The sequence below is a fragment of the Triturus cristatus genome, chromosome 10 (genome assembly GCF_964204655.1).
Source record: "Triturus cristatus chromosome 10, aTriCri1.1, whole genome shotgun sequence".
Taxonomy (NCBI): Eukaryota; Metazoa; Chordata; class Amphibia; order Caudata; family Salamandridae; genus Triturus; species Triturus cristatus.
The window spans coordinates 220,892,588-220,912,650 of record NC_140593.1 but is presented as its reverse complement, the minus strand read 5'-3'; the positions used below and the strand labels follow the sequence as shown (position 1 = coordinate 220,912,650).

General features: G+C 38.7%; 1 protein-coding gene across 1 annotated transcript in view; it reads right to left on the bottom strand.

Annotated features, from left to right (window-relative positions):
* Positions 1 to 20,063, bottom strand: part of COL1A2 (collagen type I alpha 2 chain) — a 69,543-nt gene that overhangs the window by 7,916 nt on the left and 41,564 nt on the right. Inside the window, exons 32-47 of the mRNA XM_085630839.1 lie at positions 18,826 to 18,879; positions 17,675 to 17,728; positions 17,508 to 17,561; positions 17,305 to 17,412; positions 16,075 to 16,128; positions 15,927 to 15,980; positions 14,091 to 14,252; positions 13,119 to 13,226; positions 12,123 to 12,230; positions 10,132 to 10,185; positions 9,936 to 10,043; positions 6,285 to 6,338; positions 5,948 to 6,055; positions 3,159 to 3,212; positions 2,940 to 3,047; positions 1,767 to 2,016 (exon numbers count right to left, since the gene is read on the bottom strand). Coding sequence (XP_085486965.1) covers positions 1,767 to 2,016; positions 2,940 to 3,047; positions 3,159 to 3,212; positions 5,948 to 6,055; positions 6,285 to 6,338; positions 9,936 to 10,043; positions 10,132 to 10,185; positions 12,123 to 12,230; positions 13,119 to 13,226; positions 14,091 to 14,252; positions 15,927 to 15,980; positions 16,075 to 16,128; positions 17,305 to 17,412; positions 17,508 to 17,561; positions 17,675 to 17,728; positions 18,826 to 18,879 — 1,492 coding nt within the window. The remainder of the gene's footprint in view (positions 1 to 1,766; positions 2,017 to 2,939; positions 3,048 to 3,158; positions 3,213 to 5,947; positions 6,056 to 6,284; positions 6,339 to 9,935; positions 10,044 to 10,131; positions 10,186 to 12,122; positions 12,231 to 13,118; positions 13,227 to 14,090; positions 14,253 to 15,926; positions 15,981 to 16,074; positions 16,129 to 17,304; positions 17,413 to 17,507; positions 17,562 to 17,674; positions 17,729 to 18,825; positions 18,880 to 20,063) is intronic.

Below are 20,063 nucleotides of genomic sequence, written 5' to 3'. Positions count from 1 at the left end.
AACATATCATTCCTATGGACAACTCCTTTAGAATCATATTCATACTATAGAGTTAATAATCATGCAGAACATCTATCTTTAAAACAAAGAAGTGCTATGAAGTTTATAGATCCCAATGGACGAATCATGCCAAACAAAAAAGCGTGTTTGACTTTATACTCCCTATATATGACTCCTTGTGAAACAAACAAGTGCAAGTCAGTTCTTTAAAAGATACTTCTCTGGCACTCAAATGTCTTTTTCAACTTTATGGAAGACCAGATAACAGGATTTCAATAACAATAGCAAGCTGCCACAGTGTGTATCATGAGTGCCTAGCAAGGACACTGTGAACCACTAGGAACTTATACTCTGCCATAGCCCTCTAGGAACATTGCACCCACGCAGGGCTCTTACACATTTTAACTAAGCTGGAACTACCTTAGCAAATAAATCATTTCTGAAGAGGACTGCTCCAGACTTATTTTAAAACCCATCACCCGTGCACTACCCTACCCTGCCCTCACACCCGCACGCACCCCACGGCTTCTTCAAAAGATCTCTGCCAAAGAGAGCCCCGTTTATGGAAGCCCGTCGGGCATTGCAGCGCTGGGCCGACGAGGAGCACAGCCTAATGATGAAGCATGACACCACCGTGGTGTGTGAGGGCATCACGAAGAAAGACATCCCTTCCCCTGTACTCCCTGTTAGGGACTGCATACCCTTTGATACACAGTTCTAATTGGAGCCTGTGTGCAGGACCGGTTTAAACACGACTCCTGGTCCCCCCTCCTTTTTTGATACTTATAAATTTGTGTCAGAACCCAGGACGGTGTCTTAGTATACAATGCTTTGCTCATGCTACTTTAATCAGAGTCAGAAGAAAGTAGTAGTTTTCCTGAACCAGGAACACCTTTATATATTAATGAAATGTTAAATGGTGCCTTCAGAGGATGAATAGTGAACCACTATTTTGGGAGAACAGCATAAAGAGCGCAGGCAAAGCCAGTCTCATGGTTTAAAAGATGAGTTCCAAAACATTGGCTTTTTTCCTTCGGCAGGGGCCAATGCTTTTTGTGGATGCTGTTGAGCATCAGCAAAAATAACACAGCTTTTATTATTGCAGATGTTTAGTATGCGCAAAATTAGCAACAGACAAGCTAGAAGAACAACATAAATAGTATGAGGAGGTGGTGTGCAAAGGGGGAAGCATCACACAGGGGAGAAAGCAAGAATTTACATGCACTCCTATGGAGAACTAAAGAGAAAAAGTAGTTCCCTTAATGTAAGTAGTTGAACGATACAAGTCATCTAATCATATCATGGTAAAAAAGAAAGAATAGAGAGAAAAGCAATTACATAAGAACTAGAGAAATGAGATAGTCAAGAAAGCTTTACAAGGGCCCAATTTACCGCCCACCCTATGTATACATTAAAATGTATTATAGACAGTAGGTCTTCAACAACAACCATTGAAAACTGTCCGTAGGCAACAACTAACACATACTTCAAGAGGCAATGCAATAGTCACAGTGACGGATACAAAAATGTCTACAACAGTTATATTGTTAGGCTCAAAGAATTAATATACAATAAACACATGAATATTGAGGCATAAATTACTCTCTTTTTGTCCATGATATATTCAAGATTATAAAACCCGATATGGGAGACCCACCTATGGTGTCTTATAATTGTGACTATTTGAAAATGACCTTTTCTAAATGAGAAATGGGAGAAAAGTCATGACGGGCTGCAAAGCAGTTATTATATTAATGTATACATACCACTTGACCATTCTGGGTGACTGAGTCTTAAGTCACGGCATGTGCGAGCTGGATTCTTCCTTGAGCCTTCTGGGGTCAACAGCGTCTCAATATGGTTGTTCAATGTTTTCAGTGTGGAGTCAACTTCATAGTCCTTGGGTCTCAGAGAAGGCTGGTCAGCTCTGTAGAATTCACCACCTTCAAATCCGATATCATAGCCACCGCCAGAAGGGCCAGCAGGGCCAGGGGCACCTGGGGATCCAGGGGGACCCTACAATTAAACATAATCACCAAAATTGATTAACTGTTGGCTATTTGGCATCTCACCAGACACTGTAATGTATGGTATTTGAAGGTTCATTTTTAACCTGGCAAACCCTCGCTTGACAATTGTGTTTCATTGCAATCATAATGACTGCAGGTTTATTTTACTTTACAATTTTCACTAAACCCAAGCATGGTAAATGCAGGAGCATTTCTTTGTCTTAAAACAGAAGTCTAGTTTTATTCATAGATCACTGTGTGAGTCGTAATAAGAAATTCAATGTGGTCCTTTACTAAGGTGATATTCATAATGCTGTGCACTTTTAAGATCATGTTTATTCTCTTATCAAGTTGAAGTCATACTCATATCAGTATCTAGATTACAAGTGACATGTCTCTTAGATTTCTATCAAAATGATGTTTGTCACTAAAGGCACATGACATACTGATTGTGAAGCTACTGAGTGCACTTCCATTGGGCAGTTTTACCATTTCTCAACCCCTATTTAGTAGATGGACAATGTCAAGTAGTAGTGAGGCATATGTTTTAAGGATCATGTGGTTTTAGGCCTTCATTCTTGTACACTATTTTCTATTTGTCTAAGGGTTGCTCGAGTAAATTGCTTCAGAGAGGCTAGTTTACTAAGGCATGTGGCCTTGGATGGCTACAAATTGAATGCAAATAAACTGGCTTGACTCACAAACTCTAATAGTGATTATTTCTGTTAATTGTTGCAGCTCACAGATGACATTGAAAGAATGGACTAGCAACCTCTGTTGTGGCTTACCACCTCTTGTATGTTGGAACCTCAGTATTTTAAAGATCTGCTTGTTCTTAATTTTGACTTTCAACAAAAAAAAAAAACACTTTCTTGAAAGACAAGTACGAAAAAAATGTCTACTGCAAGTATTTTAATTTAATTTACTCACAGCAGGGCCTTGATGTCCAGCAGCACCACGAACACCAACAGGGCCAATTGCTCCAGGATGTCCTGAGCGACCCTCTTTTCCTGGAGGGCCAGATGGGCCAGCAGGACCCTAAGAAAAGCAACAAATATTACTCTAAACAAGGAAATTAAAAACATATCCTTATCAAAATAAACACATATTACACCACAAACTGAATAGAGTTAAGTAAAAAGTTTGTACCCTTGGGCCAGAGGGACCACTTGGACCAGCAACACCTGATTCTCCGGATGTACCCTGTTAAGAAAGAACAAATTATTGTCAATTTTTAAACTGTTCAGCAAGCATGACTTTTCTAAAGTTAGAAATCGCCAGTCAAAATAGAATCTATGAAGATTTAGGACTTTTAAAGACATTCAGCTATGTGAGGGACAATTTGCAATAAATAGTTTCCTAAACTTTACATAGTATGTTAGTGTAAAAACACTGCAATAGATTCCTTATGGCAAGATGTTTTTTTCACTTATCCACATCCAAACTAACAATCATCTTAACCCTAATTTCCTAGCTCTACATGTACACTTATGCTGGCCCTGACATAAGCCATAGCCCTAACTCTGGATTCCAACTGTAGAACTTCTTTTATATATTTACTTTTGACTTAAGTCCTACCCTAACATTTAATTAAAATTTATACCCGTTTTGTGAGATGGCAATAATGAAGACATGTATTTCTGATGTTACATTTTTTGATATTGTAACTAAATAATTGTTGAAGCCACTTACTCCAATCACTGTTCTTCACAGAATATCTCTAAATAGAAATACCACCACAGCCACACAATTTATGTAGAATTTGCCAATTGGCAAATGCATGAGTGTGATCATCTGCTATTTCACTGATCACAATAACCATTCTAATATTCTTCAAGCCACAATAGTCTTATATTAGGTAGCTAGTTTCAATAGAGAGTTGTACCAGACAACTGAATTTGAAAGAGTGTTCAGACACAATAATCGAACATAAAATTCAGACACATGGATAGGAAAGAGTGCCTGGACACGATAAGAGGAGAGTTCTGTGGCATGTGAAGAAGAAACCATACCCAGACATGTTAAAAGGAAAAAGTTGCCCAGTAATTGATCTTGAAAGTGTGCCAGGACAGTTGAAAAGGAAAGAGTTTAGACACAAAACGGACAGTGATCAGAAGAATATATAGAGAATAGTACCCAGAGACATTACGAGCTAAGAGTGCCCAGACAAATGTATCTCTAGTCCCCTGTGTCAAGATTTCTTTCCATATGTGCAGCAAAAAATACATCTATGGTATAGACTATGTCCTTCTGCATTGTGCATATGGTGGTCATGATGTCAAATTATTTGATATGCACTGAAAGCTAAAACAAAGACTTTCACCAAACTAAAGTTTATCATTTAATACTTTGTGTGAAGTGGAAAGAAGAATAGAAATTAGAGCTAGGACACCTGAAAGGAAATCACTGCTCAAAGTATTGCATATGGTTAGATGACTAGATACATAACTAGAAAGGAGTAGCTAGTCACTGAAAAGGAAGTAGTTTTGAGACACATGAATATAAAAAGCCCTAAGAGAACTTCGTAGGAAAAACATGAACAATAAGGAGTGCTCAGACTCATAAAATGAAAAGAGGGCAGGGTCAAAAGATTGGCTACAATTATGAATAGTAAAGTGTGACCAATCGAATAAATACAAAAGTGCCTAGATACATGAATAGGAAGGTGTACTCAGAGACATGCCTACGAAAGTGTACCTTGACGTTTCGATACAGTGGCAGCTTGTAGGGAACGGTGGCGGGGGTTAGAAAAAATGAAACTTACCTGCTGGTCGCCGGTCGCCAGCTGATGCCGCCTCTCCTCCGCTGCAGGAACCAGGAAGCACACAGGCTCTTAGTCTCCCATAGCCAATCACAATGCTGTGTTATAGCAGCGTTGGGATTGGTTTGAGCACTGTGGTTCGGAGCTCAGCGAGGGACTGGCAGGTTGTGCATCTGTTCTTCACCCAGGCTATACAATTCCACATGTGGAGAACATGCAAAGTGCGCATGGTAGTTTTGCTGGCCCAAGATGGCTGGCCAAGTCGTCTTGCGCACTCAAGTGCAGCAACCACTCCTCTTCCCTCTGGGTCACAGGAGCCCAGCCCCGCCCTAACCTAACCTGGCTGCAGTGCAAATGCAAGCTCAATACTAAAAATAAAATGGTCATAACAGATATTATCATTTTATTTTTCCTTTTCATTGCTCTTAAAGCAGTGGGGTGGTGCACCTCTGCCTTAGCGGAGGAGCAGCCGCTGTTTCTATACATAAGTGCTTGGATACATGAAGAGAACATAACGTGTCTTTGTAAATCGCACGTTCACCCCCAAAGGGGCATCTTGGTGCTGAATAACAGATGATTATTGTTACCCAACGGTACTCATTTTATTGACCTCAGAAAGGATGAAAGGCTGAGTGGACCCGTCGGGATTTTATTCTGTGACCATGAGGTTGAACACAGGCCCCTGCAGTGGATGCATCTTCCACTGAGCCACTAGACCCGGCTATGTGTCAATACATCTTATTATGAAGGAATGGCTAGAAACAGGATGAGGAATCAGAGCTCAGATGCACAAATAATAAAAGTGTGTCCATACATATAAATCAGAAAGACCCCTACTCGAGAATATGAATTGGTGGCCAGGCACATGAATAAAAAAGGGCACTCAGACCAAGGCATTTAAATAAGTTATCAGATATATAAAGAGGAAAGATTTTCTAGACGTCTGGCTAGGAATGAGTGTATGCATACTTTAATAATAAAGTGCCCATGATAGGAAAGGTGCTCGGAAGAGCAGATGTAATGGAAAGAGTTGTGAATGTGGCACAAATTAAGTGTCTATACATTAGAATGAGATGTGGATGAACTAAACTTGTGTTTTGGGCTGACTAATATTCACACATACTTAGCCTGTGACAAGCCTATTTTAGGTATTTTCAGCATACTTGCAGACACTTACTGGGAGACCAGGCAGACCCTGTAATCCATTGTGACCTTTGGCACCATCCCGACCGCGGCCTCCCTTCTCACCAGCATCACCCTTATCACCTCGGCCACCCTGAGGGCCCTGCAAAGAGGATAATTAAGAAAGTATTAAATACACATTTTCTAATTTCCAGCACTCTTCAAAGATAATTTAATTGAAGCACTCTAATCATTTTACAACATGATTGAGGTATATAAATGCACCTATACTTCCAGTTACTACTTATCAAATCATGGATGATATTTAAGTGACAGAGTGATACGTAAGTGCATATGATACACATGAATGAAAATATGTAACAACTACTTACAGAAGGTCCTCTTGGACCAGCAGGACCAATAGAGCCTTGTTGTCCAGCTGGGCCCTGTAAAGATAAACAAAGATTATTTAAATCGGACTAATTTAAAATACACTAATTTCAAGTTTGAGCCAACCCCTTGGCACTTCACTTCCGCCAAATGTAGAAATCCCTGCCACTCTGGCATAGGATATTCACACAAAAACTCCAGCCAACACAGTGGTAGTAGTTTCAGTAAAAATGTAATGAAGAATGGCAGCCTGCTCACCATTATTTTTGTTTCACAGAAAAAGGTGGGATTTGTTTCTGTGAAGTAAAACAGAAGTGGTCATGACATATTGGACATTTCTCCTGGATCATAGGTATCATCGCTTATTTTTCCTGTCTAGACTACAATCGTGCAGTACAAGCATGATGGACCCGGGTTGAATACATCAGCATCAGAAGACTGGCCCTAAATAGCGTGAGCCATGTCATGTTCAAATGCTTACACCCCTGTGTGCCCACTGGTTAAGGATTTCCAAAGCCCGAGCAAGTTGATATCCCACCATGGGTTTGGAGAAATCTGTAATTGTAAATCCCACTCAACAGGGGGAAGTTGGTGTTCTAAGGTGTGTTTTACCCTGGAAGTTTGGGAACCTCAACAAACATATATGTTTTTGAGCATACCCAAATTCAAATCTGACTCTCTTCACTCAAATGGTTGGAGTTTTAACTATCCTTCCATGATTGGAAAGGAAATGCATCAACCCTAGATTTTGGACAGTGTTTGGGAAGAGTTTTGTATATGAAGAAAAATGTTTTCCTCACAAATAAAAATAATTGTATTCTCACAGGGGCTCCACTTTCCCTAAAGGGTACTGTCATGTGACAGTAACCATGCACTTCTATTCCTGCTAAAGGGCAATGGAGCTCCTTTAGCTGTGTTTGATGAATTTGTATGAAATTTGGCAGATAGTTATGAATTAATTCCAGGGTATTTGCCACATGGGCCCTGTAACTAACTCCAATAGCACACGGCCGAAGGCAGTTGAGTGCAGGCCTTGGCCAAAGGCCATGTGCAGCCCAGATTGGGTACATGGCAAGCCAATGCTTCGTATCATAAAAACCATGACAGACACTGAAAAACACTGTTAAAAGTAGAATGTTGTGTCTTCATTTAGGCATCTAGTAAGAACTGGCGACCTCTAGTAGCTAGGAACCAAAATAACCACTAATAGTTAACATAATTTATAAAGCATTAGCAAACAAGGTTCAATCATCGCTGTAGATTATTGAGCTTGTGAAGCACTGATGTCATAGAAGTTCATGTTGCTTACATTTCTAATTCATTATCTGCAGCTGCACAACCAATGAATCATCTTGCAGAATACTAAATGGTCTAAAAAAGTTGTCTACAATACTAATTAAAGCAATAATTTATTGCTAGGATCATATAAACTATATTTTACTTCATAGTCATACCTACTTCATATTTTCCTCTCCAAACTCTGAACACACCCGTACCAGAGAAATTCTTTCTCATTGAAATAACTGGCTTATCGGCCATTTTTTCATGCAGCAGAGCAGCTCTCCTGCAACAACTTTTTAAAAATCTTACTCTTCCGTGGTCCACCCTGCTGCATCATGGTCTTCTGTTCCTTTTTATTCTATTGAAACCCATGTTTTTTTAAAGATCAATGTGGATAATGGGTGTGTGGAGTTCTCTTCACCAACTGCTTATAGGTGAACATATTGGATTGTCTAAATTATTGCACCTGTTTAACAATAAAACATCATAGTTTTAGAACTATTGGTATTGGTACTTAAATTGGTACTTAAATGGTGCAAACTTATCTTAGGAGCAATGAACCACTAGCAAGGTAGAAAAGAGGAACTAAGTCTCTGAACCTACAGAGGCTACTTTCTTTATTCAGAACCTTTCTACCCACTTTGGTTGGCTCTTACACTAGTCAGGAATAACCAATGAAAGGAGTTACTGATGTGTCTGTCCTTTCTGCTGCTCCTCCTCTGACATCTACAAAACTACGGGGCATATTATCAAGGGCCTTATCTCTGCATTTTTGGCTTTGCGGAGATAATGTTTTCGCCCTATTAACAAGAGGGTGATAACATGCATTTGTGCATGTTAGCACCCTTTTACCCGACACCTCCGTTTGCATCTCTAATGAGATGCAAAGTGGGCGTCACTGGGCAGAACAACCTTGTAAATATCGCTGATGTGCACATTGCGATATTTACAAGGAGGCCCAGGCATTTTTGCAGACGTTAGTTTTTGGCGAAAACCGCGGTTTTTGCCAAAAACTAACATCTGCACAAATGCTGACTTACCTACATTTTGTATTGGAGGTGGATTATGCTGATACGACCACAGGGTCGTATCAGCGAGGTTATCGCCGTTTTCCATGGAACATCGCTGGAAAATTATCGCCATTGCGCTATGCGTTGTTAATACAGTGCTAGCATGGCGATAACAATTCTTATGCTATGGACAGCCAGCGATAATTATCGCTGGCCAATTATAATATGCCCCTACCTTCCTTCCTTTTCCCAATGGATAACATCGTCTCATTTACAGTGGATTCTCCCAACCAGATCAAGAATCTAACCTTTATCTGCATCTCAGTCTACAACAAATAACCAACTTTAACAGGATTGTCTTATGTTTTGGGTAGAGGAGAATATATGTTTGCCATGCCTACTTCTTCCCAGTAATTAATTACAATGTACAGAGTCCCAATATTCCTTTTCCTATTTTTTCTTTTCTTTTTTCTTTTTTAGATGATTGGATGTTCAGTCTTATGTAAGCAGAGCTGTGGATGAATTTAGCACAGTTTTAGGTAATGAAATATCATCTGGTTTTGAAATAGCGGAGGATAATTATCGCTGGGCGTTTATAATATGCCCCTACCTTCCTTCCTTTTCCCAATAGATCACATCGTCTCATTTACAGTGGATTCTCCCAACCAGATCAAGAATCTAACCTTTATCTGCATCTCAGTCTACAACAAATAACCAACTTTAACAGGATTGTCTTATGTTTTGGGTAGAGGAGAATATATGTTTGCCATGCCTACTTCTTCCCAGTAATTAATTACAATGTACAGAGTCCAAATATTCCTTTTCCTATTTTTTCTTTTCTTTTTTCTTTTTTAGATAATTGGATGTTCAGTCTTATGTAAGCAGAGCTGTGGATGAATTTAGCACAGTTTTAGGTAATTAAATATCATCTGGTTTTGAAATAGCGGAGGATTCTCCCTTGTTTTCTTTAATGTTAAAATGACATGGCCTCATTCTTTGTCTCTTTCTGTCAACTTCTTTTTTTTACTTTCAGCTTTGCCACTAAATGTAACACTGCGTTTTTGTGGCACTGACCTTGAAGATTTGTTAGTACTCTTGCTTCTTACGTTGTCATTTAGTTCCCATTTCTGTTGCTTCAATACTTAACCACAATGTTTGAAACCAGATTTAGTAGTTTCTGTATAGTCATCTGTGCGTTCACATTCATACTCTAGCTCTAGCTGCAAAGTAAACATTTGTGTGCACTCTGCTACATTATGCAGTTTAAAGGTTCTGATTTGGTCAGGTATAAGTATATCTGGGATTTGTGTTTCCATTTTTGTAAATTATATCTTTAATAAAGAAACAGAATTCATAACTTACAGGCTCTCCGCGGTTTCCAGACTTGCCAGCAGGGCCGACAGAGCCATGGGGTCCAGGAGCACCAGCATGTCCAACACCTCCTGTGTTGCCAGGATAACCACGCTCACCCTACATTAGAACACAAATGTAGAACATTTTTACAAAGAGGCAGCAAAGAGTAAGAATTAAATGTATCAATATAAGTAACTACACTTACCTTGACACCAGCGGCTCCGTCACGGCCTGGTGGACCATCATTACCAGGGTTGCCCTTTGAGGATATAAAAATGAGATATCAAGTGTTATAGTACAAAATTATTTCATGTGCATCATATATCAATCCTATAAAAGTCTAGCTCCTCCAACTAAGATATAAGATGTGTTATCCTTTTCCTGATGCTATACTCACTTTTTCTACACACTTATTAATTTCCTGAATAATACGTTAGTCAATGTGATTTCCTGCAGGTCAACACTGATGCAAATTTGAACCTTGTTTTATTATTCATGCAGGAATTACAGTGATAAAAAAGAGCCATTTTACTAAGTAATCGAATATGGTTTTTTGAAAACTGTTCTTCCATAAACTGTATAAGATGTCAGTTATGTAATCGAATCTAGTTTAAAGTAGTCCAAAAACATTTAGACATCCAAAAATCTGCATGAAACTGATGCAATATTCTGGAAATATTGATCAAGAATAATCTGAAGAATATACAGATTATGTTAACCCAGCTACCAAAATAAAGCAGAAATGCACCATGCCCCAGATAAACACATTAACTAACAAGAACTATCAGAAAATCGTGTTATTTTTGCAAGCTAGAATAGAGATAACGCTATTTTTGAGTGAGAACATATTTGGTGATGGAGTATTGCAGTGCAAATGCACATTCAAATCAATAATGTAGGCATTCTAAAAGCATTGTGTGCATTTGCACTCCAACAGCATGTTAAGTGGAACTAGTGCAGTGTGTTAGTAAATAGCATGATAGTGAAGTGAGAAACCTAAATATGTTACTGCTGCACAGGAACATAATTTTACAACCAGGTCCATGGCAGATTCATAGAGGATATGGTGGCTCAAAGAAAGACTTGGGGGCAGATTTACAAGCCCCTTGCGTCACTTTTCCACCGCCGTTGCGTCACTTTTGTGACGCATCAGCAGCGTAAAAGTTGTGGCCCATTTACAACGTGACGCATCTAGGGAGATGTGTCATGTTGTAAAGCCCTGGGTGACATTATTCCTGCGTCAGGTATAATGTATGCAGGGTAGGCGTTCCCACGCAGGAAAGCCTCGAAAAAGTGACGCAGTGAAATCTACAAGATTTCACTGCGTGACTTTTAGGACGCCACTGCGTCAAAACCTTACGCCTGCTTGAAGCAGGCGTAAGGAGTGATGCAGTGTATTGGGAATAGGCCGCAACACGCATTGCTGGAGTTGGGCCATGCTTGCGACACAACTCCAGCAATACGTGACTTTTCCATCAACAGATGCGCCAGAATTTCTGACGCATCTGTCAATCTTTGCGCCATGGTGCGCCGTATTGTAAATACGGCACATCCATGATGACGCAAGCGTTTTGCATTGTGGCGCAGGGAAAGTGACACATCTCTACAGATGCATCACTTTCTTGTAAATCTGCCCCAAAGTGATTATTTATACTGTACTACATAAAGTGCAGATAAGCTGGAGGTGATAGCACTTGCATTCGGTGTAAATGGTTTAGGACTGAATATGTGAACCCTCTGTTAGAAAGAGACACTGAGAGTTTTGTCTCTTGTAATGATGTTGTGGTATCAGTGGGTATTTCACCTTAACTACCAAATGTATAAAACTGAATGAGCCAAAAGTTTTAAACAAAAGCAAACTGGTCAGCCAGCAGTCTGCTTCATTTTGTTACTAGTTAAGACTAGAGATTTCGGTGGCTATAGATTCTGTCCACTTGATACCTCTATGATATGCTCCAAACAAAAAAGCATAGTGAATTGAACTTGTTGTAGGAGTTAAGTGAATACTACGAGTAGTTTGAGAGAGTGTGACACCCCCCCTAAAATTAGTCTAGCAACATGTGGTACATATTTTGCAATTGGGATCAGCCCATCACTTGACAGTAGTAGATAGTTTGCTATTGGGATCAGACCTTCACTTGACAGTAGTTTGCTATCTGTTCACATCTTCATGATTGTAGTGCACATTTGACTTACATCGCGACCAGCTTCACCAGGACCACCATTCATGCCAGCAGACCCAACGGGACCAGGGGCACCACGGGAGCCAGCTTGACCAGCAGGTCCAGAACCACCAGGCTCTCCCTGTGAAAGAAGCACAAGCAGGTGGAGTTTAGTTGAGTAGTACCATTGTAAAAGTCAATGCTCACAATTATCCAATCTTCTATTGTATTGTAATGCATGATATGTATGCTTATATAGACTATATATTCTGGAGTGCAGAATGTGATATCTATGTATTACCATAGTTGTGTATGGAAAGGGGCCATGACTCATTACATGGGAAGCTTTGAGTGGGCCATAATGCCCCTCTACTCCATCAGCACTGATAATAAAGGACATATTACTCTGTGCAGGTCGGCATACGTGATTTATACCATGCTGTTAAGTCATGTTGGGTAGTCCTAAACAAAGATATTCAACTAAATCCAGGACACAAGGTGTTAAATAATTCCAATGATGTAAAACCACACTGAATTGGCCACTTGACCATTAGCATACTGGTCATCCGCTGTCACTTTTTGTAAAATTCATATTATGAGGTAGTAAGCAGCATTTCCTCAGTTCACTTAGAATGTAAGATGTTAAAAAATGTGTGACTGAGCATGTATATATGAGATATGTTCATAAATTCCACATCATATTTAACTGTTGCATTGCAATTATGTTAACGTAATGTATTTCCTGAATTAGTGCACCTATTTAACATTAATACATTATAGTTTTAGAACTTTTGGTGTCAGTACTTAAATTTTGCACACAAATCTTTGGAGCAATGGACTGCTCACAAGATAGACATATAGGGAGATACTGGCTGCTGGGAAAGATTAAAAATGTGGTACATAGATGGGTATGCAATGGGGACAGACATCAAAGGTTGAAGTGGCCTAAGGCTACAGAATCTTCAATGGATTTGCTGATGCTGGTTGATTAAGTTATGTTCTTGTGAGGTACATAATAGTCAAAACTTACATTCGATCCAGGACCACCAGGAAGACCACGTTCACCTCTGGTACCAGGAAGACCAAGAATGCCACGAGAACCTAGGACACCAGATGGACCTGAACTACCAGGAGGACCCTGAGAAAGGAGATTGAAACAGGTACAGAGTAGGTAAGTATACATCTCGCATTATTCTGCATAATGCCTACTCCATGCATCATCCAACAAACTCTATCTACTTTACCCAATAGGCAATGTTTTGAAGTTACCAATGCTTCTTTCTACTAACACAGCAGCATATCTGCTAGGTATGAGCCATTCTGGTACATCAAACAATGCAGGAGTTTTAGTGTATCCTTCAAGGTAAAGTCCCTGCATAAAGATGATGTGATAACTGGCACATGCATTATGTTTTAGCACAATGCCTAGGTAATTTCCAGCAGCTGAGAGAGTTGGACATTTGTGATCAAGATCTGTTGGCTTTATTTCAAGATGTTCACAATTATTTACAGTACAAGAGATACTGGAGAATGTTTGAGTAAACGTGATAAACCCAGTTATCTAAAAAGAAGTAACACAAATTATGTGCTGGGCATCTGCAGAATACTCTTTCTGGTCTTTATGCCACACAAGACCTCGCCTTACATTTAACTTGCATCCAAGTCGAACAAGACATCAGTGACAACAAACGCTGATGAACTATTAATGTTTTGTGTTAATATTTGGTTAATAACCTATCTTCCCACAATACCTCACTAGACAGAATTTTAGATATTCTACTGGATTCTATTGTATTATTTCTCAAACTATCATGAAGTGTGCTAATAATTTTTGCCCTGATAGTCACAGAAGATGTACTTTGTTAAATTTGAACTACTATGTACAGTCAAAGAATTTTCTTTACATATCAGCAGCGGTATTCATTGATAAAGGTCATGACAGAGAAATTCCTAATCATAATCAATTATTACATAAAACACAAAAAATTAGATAATTACTTACAGAAGGTCCAGCGTCACCAGAAGGACCCTTGTCACCAGCAATACCCTGGGGACCAACACCACCATTTTCACCGGGACGACCCACTGGGCCAGAATCACCACGTGGACCTCTTGGGCCATCTTTACCAGCATGGCCAGTTGGGCCAGCTGGGCCAACCATACCCTAGGGACAAAGCAGGAAAATGTGTATCATCATACAACTAAACACATGTTTAAGTTGTGCTTATGGTTTTTTAAAATAAGATCTGACTTTAATTTGGGTCCCAATAATGGATACACATTGTAGAGTTTATCTTGATCTGCTCGTGACTGGGCACTATGTTGCCTCTTGAAACAGGACTATTTCAGCTGTGAATTTGAAATGGCATACATCAAGGGGTGAAACAAACAACTAGAGGGGCATTTGAGTGTGAGAAAATATGATTGATATTGTTGAGCTCAGATCAAATATGTAATGATATAATATCAAACTTTTGTCTGAAGTTTGTTAGCTCTAATAAAAAGACTACATGAGACGTACATACAATTATGCGTGTAATAGTATCCGCCTTATAATGCAGGAATTGGCTCAACCAAAAGAAATATTTTTATGTAGGCAATAACTGCTACTCTTTGCTTTTTTAGAAAAAGTGTGGAGGAAAGGGAAGAAACAGGCAAGAACAATTGAAATGTGTGTCTGCATTTATTAGTAGGAGTGTTGGGACAACTGCTAATATTGACTATTGGTGTAAACAGTTGGTCATTGCCATTTTTCTTCACTATGCGCACTCAGAATCGGTAAAAGCTCTTCATTACAGGATGTGCATGCAACAATCATCAGAGGGACTAACTGTCTTAACTCTCCATCGCAATTTCACTACGAGCAGAATGGATGTGATAAAATAGCTATGAACATGGTGAAATTAATCTTAAAATGCATCTACTGAACAAATAGTGAAGGCCAACCCATCTGAAAAAGTGTTTATTTATATTTACCAAACATATTGACAAAGCAAAGTTTTAATGCAGAGCCATTGGCCAGATCTATCGAACGGTTTTACCCATTCTGTGGCTATGAGAAAATGCTTTAGTACTTACGCCCCTAGTCTTTTAACCAATTACAGTCAAAATAATTTCTCAAATGCTTGTACCGATAGATATGCCACCCAAACAAAGAGCATGAAAACAGTCCCCCTGAGCTCAGCCGGAGTTCAGACCATACAGCAAAACTGGCAAGATGCTGCAGTTATTTTGAGTAAATAGTAAGTCATTTATTAAAAGCACCATCCAGTGTAGAGAAAACAAACAACAATGCTATTTATGTACTTGGGCATCTCTAACAATCGCAAACAATAGGCATTCCAGAATGCTTCTTTGTTTCAATGTGTATGGTTGGGTATTTATACCTATTGCAACATCAATGTCTCCTTTAATGCAGATTAATTTAGGAGCACTAAAAGAAAATCATGATTCCAGGTTTAAGAGGCAACTGACCATATTATTAAGTGAGCTGGTAGGAAAAGGAAGTTCTTGAAAATAATGATCACCTTATAATTTCCCTTATGTACCATGTATGTCCCAATCCATGTATATTTATTGATGTTGCCCAGTGTTATTGATAATGTGAAATACATTATATTCACTATCAAGGACATAGAGAATATATATAGATACTTTAAGAACAAGATGATAATCTCTTTTCCATGTAATAATATTATTTTCTTTTCAGGCTAACAATGTGGAAATCTACAATAAAACAGCTGTTCACTGTTAAATAAATGCTTTTTATCAGGTTAAATAAGAAAGGTCATAAATGAGTCTTGTTTTCTGCCTCCTTTTATTTCTAAGATTGACTTACTGCAGTGCCAGGTCCACCAGGTCTACCAGCAGGTCCAGGGAATCCTGTAGCACCCTGTAAGCAGACACCAATATGAGGTTTCAAAATGAAGAACCAGAACAGAAAAACTTGAAGAAAGGATATTAAGCTGGCCATGAGTGATACTTACAGCTGGACCACCATCACCACGAGCACCAGGAGCTCCGGCAGGACCATTGGGACCCTATGTAGAGAGACATTGTATAATGTAAACATTATAGACAGATGTATACATCAACATAAAAAGCAATTCTGTATTCAAATGTAAATTTCTTAGCCATGGTGTCTGAACAAACATCTTTTTAGTACTTAGAACTACTTTGATGTCATCACAAAATGTTACTCACTATTATACATACATGTTGTAATAATGTCACAAGAATCATTTACACGAAAACATGCAAAATAGCACTATTTTCTGAAGGCATATTTTAGCTGCAGTGGGTGCAGATTTTAAGCGAAACACTATCACTCTTTGTCATTGCTCTATATAGTCTATTGTTGGTCACATCTGAATCTCTCCTGACAGATTGTATCATAGCAATTTAATTCAGACCTCTTTAGTGGGGAAGGGAGAGGGCAGTTTTTACACATAGCCATTGGTCTTGCAACATCAGGGTCTCTGCATGGTACCCAATATTTTAATTTTTACCTGATGGTCTAATGGATACAGGAGAAGTTTCAAAGTCCTTGTTATATGATCTTGTTTTTCCAGGTTGAATAATCATACATATCATTTGCAGTTTTGGATCTGCTTCTGTAAGCTTACTGTGACCAAATGTGCCATCTGGTTAGTGGCACTCAGTAGTTGGTCTGAAGAACATGGCACTCTAGTTTACCGCTGTTCTTATACAAACATATTTTACTTTAACAATCTAAAAGACACATTTTTCTAGTATTTGTTTTAATCTACTTGCGTTGTCTTATAAGGATGGAATCAGCAAAGCTGTGTCCACCTAAGATCCTAAAGATGAAATATGGTGTTTCCAATTCCAGAACATTATGATCGACGCAAATGTCTTTTGACCAATATAACATATATAGCCCACCCGTTGCTGTTGAGTAATTATTATGATAAAAGCTCAATGGGACTAAAGAAGCTTTAAACGTCTCCTGCAAGAAATATACTCAGGTGCCTTAATTGCATGATACTGTGGCCATATGATCAAGACAAATCCATGCATTAGTCCACTAAGCCATCTGATTATTTAAGAGTCCTATTAAAATGAAGACTATGGGTCTAAAAACACAGTAAAATATTCTTAAAAATCATGTAACATTGATCTCCAATGACAACGCTCTGCATCATTACAACAAAGCCAGTTCCATAATGTTGGCATTATATATTTAAGCTACTTACTGCAGGACCACTAGAACCAGCTGCACCAACAGCACCCTGTGAGCCAATTTCACCTTTAGGTCCTTTTTCGCCTCTTTCTCCTTTCACCCCAGTGTGTCCAGCGGCACCCTATTCAAAATGGGATGTGAAAAAAAATCTTAAAGTACAGAATAAAGAAATGTATATGTACTAGTAATAATTTAACAAGAGTTGTAGATACATACAGGAGGTCCACCAAAGCCAGTGGGACCACCAGGACCAGGCTCGCCACGTTCACCCTAGAAGGAAAGAAAAACATCAGATGAGAAATGATACAGGCTTAGAACTATGGCTCTTCTTGGTTAAATGTATTTTTTATAAGAGTGGAGTACTTGTAATGATGGATACTTACAGGTGCTCCTCGAGAGCCAGCAGGACCAGCAGGGCCAGAAGGACCAGATTCACCCTGAAATGGAAGAAAACAATTTATAATGTTGTTCTACATCAGTACCATATAAGGACCATGATAAATTGCCACTTTTATTGAGTTTATATGGGTCAGTTATGTTCTCTTTAAATACACATGGCTCTATGTCTTGCATTTTTAAGCAAGGTGCACTCTTATTTTAGGAGATATCTTCTTTTATCATTATTTGATATTAAGTTGAAATATTCACTAAATTCCTATTACTATCAACAGAAATGGGCAGAGAATACTAGCTATTGAATCCTGAATGTTAATTAGGGGTGGCCAGTGGTAACAGCTGCTACCTGCAGTCTTTCGTACAGATTATAAAGGCTCTGTATACCTTCTGTAGTTTCTCTCTGTGCCCTTTCCCTAGCAATTCTGCGAACAGTAGAAGATTATTACAAAATGAACGATGGGATGTTATTGACAGTCAAAGGGTGTATTAAGCCATATTCACTTAAAATTATATTTTGGTGAATCAACATCCATGAGCAAAATAAAATAATGTTTGTATATAAACACAGTGTTTATGTGAACTGATTCTCTGCTTTTAATGATTTTCAGTATTTAAAGCCATAAGGAGAGCACCAATATGATGCCCACACTGTGCTAACGTCAATACAGTCAAAAACGTATACACAATCATCAAGGTTTAAAAAAATACACAGGTAACATGTAACTGTATATGTGACATGGTTGTTGTGAATACATTCCAATTATCTCCGAACAAGGCTCACTTTCATCTAAAAAATATATATATATATCTGTATTAAAGGGGCATTTAGTGAATAATGCCCCAGAAGGTGCCCAGACCCTATCAGACATAATTACAATGAATGACTTCCTGAAATCCTTATTGATGTTTTTGTTGGTGCTGTTGGGTTAGAATGACATAATGTGGATTTTTATGTTTGGCTGAGTGACGCCTTTTTTAAAATCCAAATTGCTTTCTCTGGTCTACTTTACAAAAAGGTGTGTAATATTCACAAATTGTCTGCCAAAAACACCCAGAATGTATGAAACCAGATAGCAATAATTTTTTCCAAGGTTAAACCATGTTTGTACTATCATATGGTATGTAGTTGTAGACTCACCCTGTCACCGGGACCTCCGGATGGACCAGGAGCACCGGAAGCACCAGCTGGACCCTAAAGATAATACATAAACAAATGTTTACCATTGATTAATCAAACAGTTACAACAATACACATTTTTTTGAAAATATCAACTGTCTAAGCGCTACCTTTACATTTCTCTTTGTCTGTTATTGTTACCATTGGAAAGCCTTCATGCATGGTACTGTCACATATTTCATATCCAACCTTGGTTTATCTGAGCCTTATTTAGAATGTGTGGTTAGTCTACCATTAAAAATATTTACAAAGCCCCACTGTAATTGATAAAGCATTAAAGAGGAGCAGAAACGTGTCCTATCACATTTTCTACCACTTAAAAAAGTCTCCTGGCTCTATTTACTCAATTAAATATTATAGTATTGTATCCCACTGTTGAACACTCTGCCAATTGGTAAATAAACATTTTCTACTTCCTATTGGCTGATTGGTCTTCTCTGTTAGCCAAATCAAAAGGAGGTGCCCCGGCAGTGTTAATAACAGGATGCACTGGAAGAGGCTCAGGCAGGGCAACTAGAAAAAAAGGAGCCATTTTTCTTTGTCTTTTCGAATAGGAGATAGCTCCTGCGCTGAGCACTCCCGGCTCCTGAATAGGAGGGTGCTATCAGTGTAGCTGCCCTTACCTGCATGGAAATTACGGCTATCAGTTACCCCCTCCTATAATGCATCTTTGCCAGTGTTTCGGGCCCACAACTATGGCAAAAGTAATTACCTTCAATTAGGGTCTATACAAGTTTCAATGTTCTACTTTTTAATGAGTACTGTGTATGGAGCACTGTGTCCTGATCCCACCTTTTAATGTACACCAAAAATAATAGTGGTGGAATTCAGCACAGCAACATGTGCTCCCAACTACAAATGTGAAGGATTAGAAACACTAATTGATGAGAGCACCAATGGAAAGATTAGTTAGGCTGGTATAATCTGCAATATTGTCCTCTGTTTATGTCCAGCAACACACTTTGCTTGCATTTAGTAGAAGAAGATGTGTATTTTATTCAAAATATAATACTAATTTTAATGTTCTCCATATTTACCTAATTACCATATATGGTTTTAAAGCATGCTGAAGCTGAAGTAAGTTATCAAGATGTTCTAGGCAGTGTTAAGACTGTCATAGACTTGAAACTTGTAAAGGAAAACAAAGGTATTTTGATTATCATTGACTTCCTGTATAGGAATAGTTTACCTGTATGTAT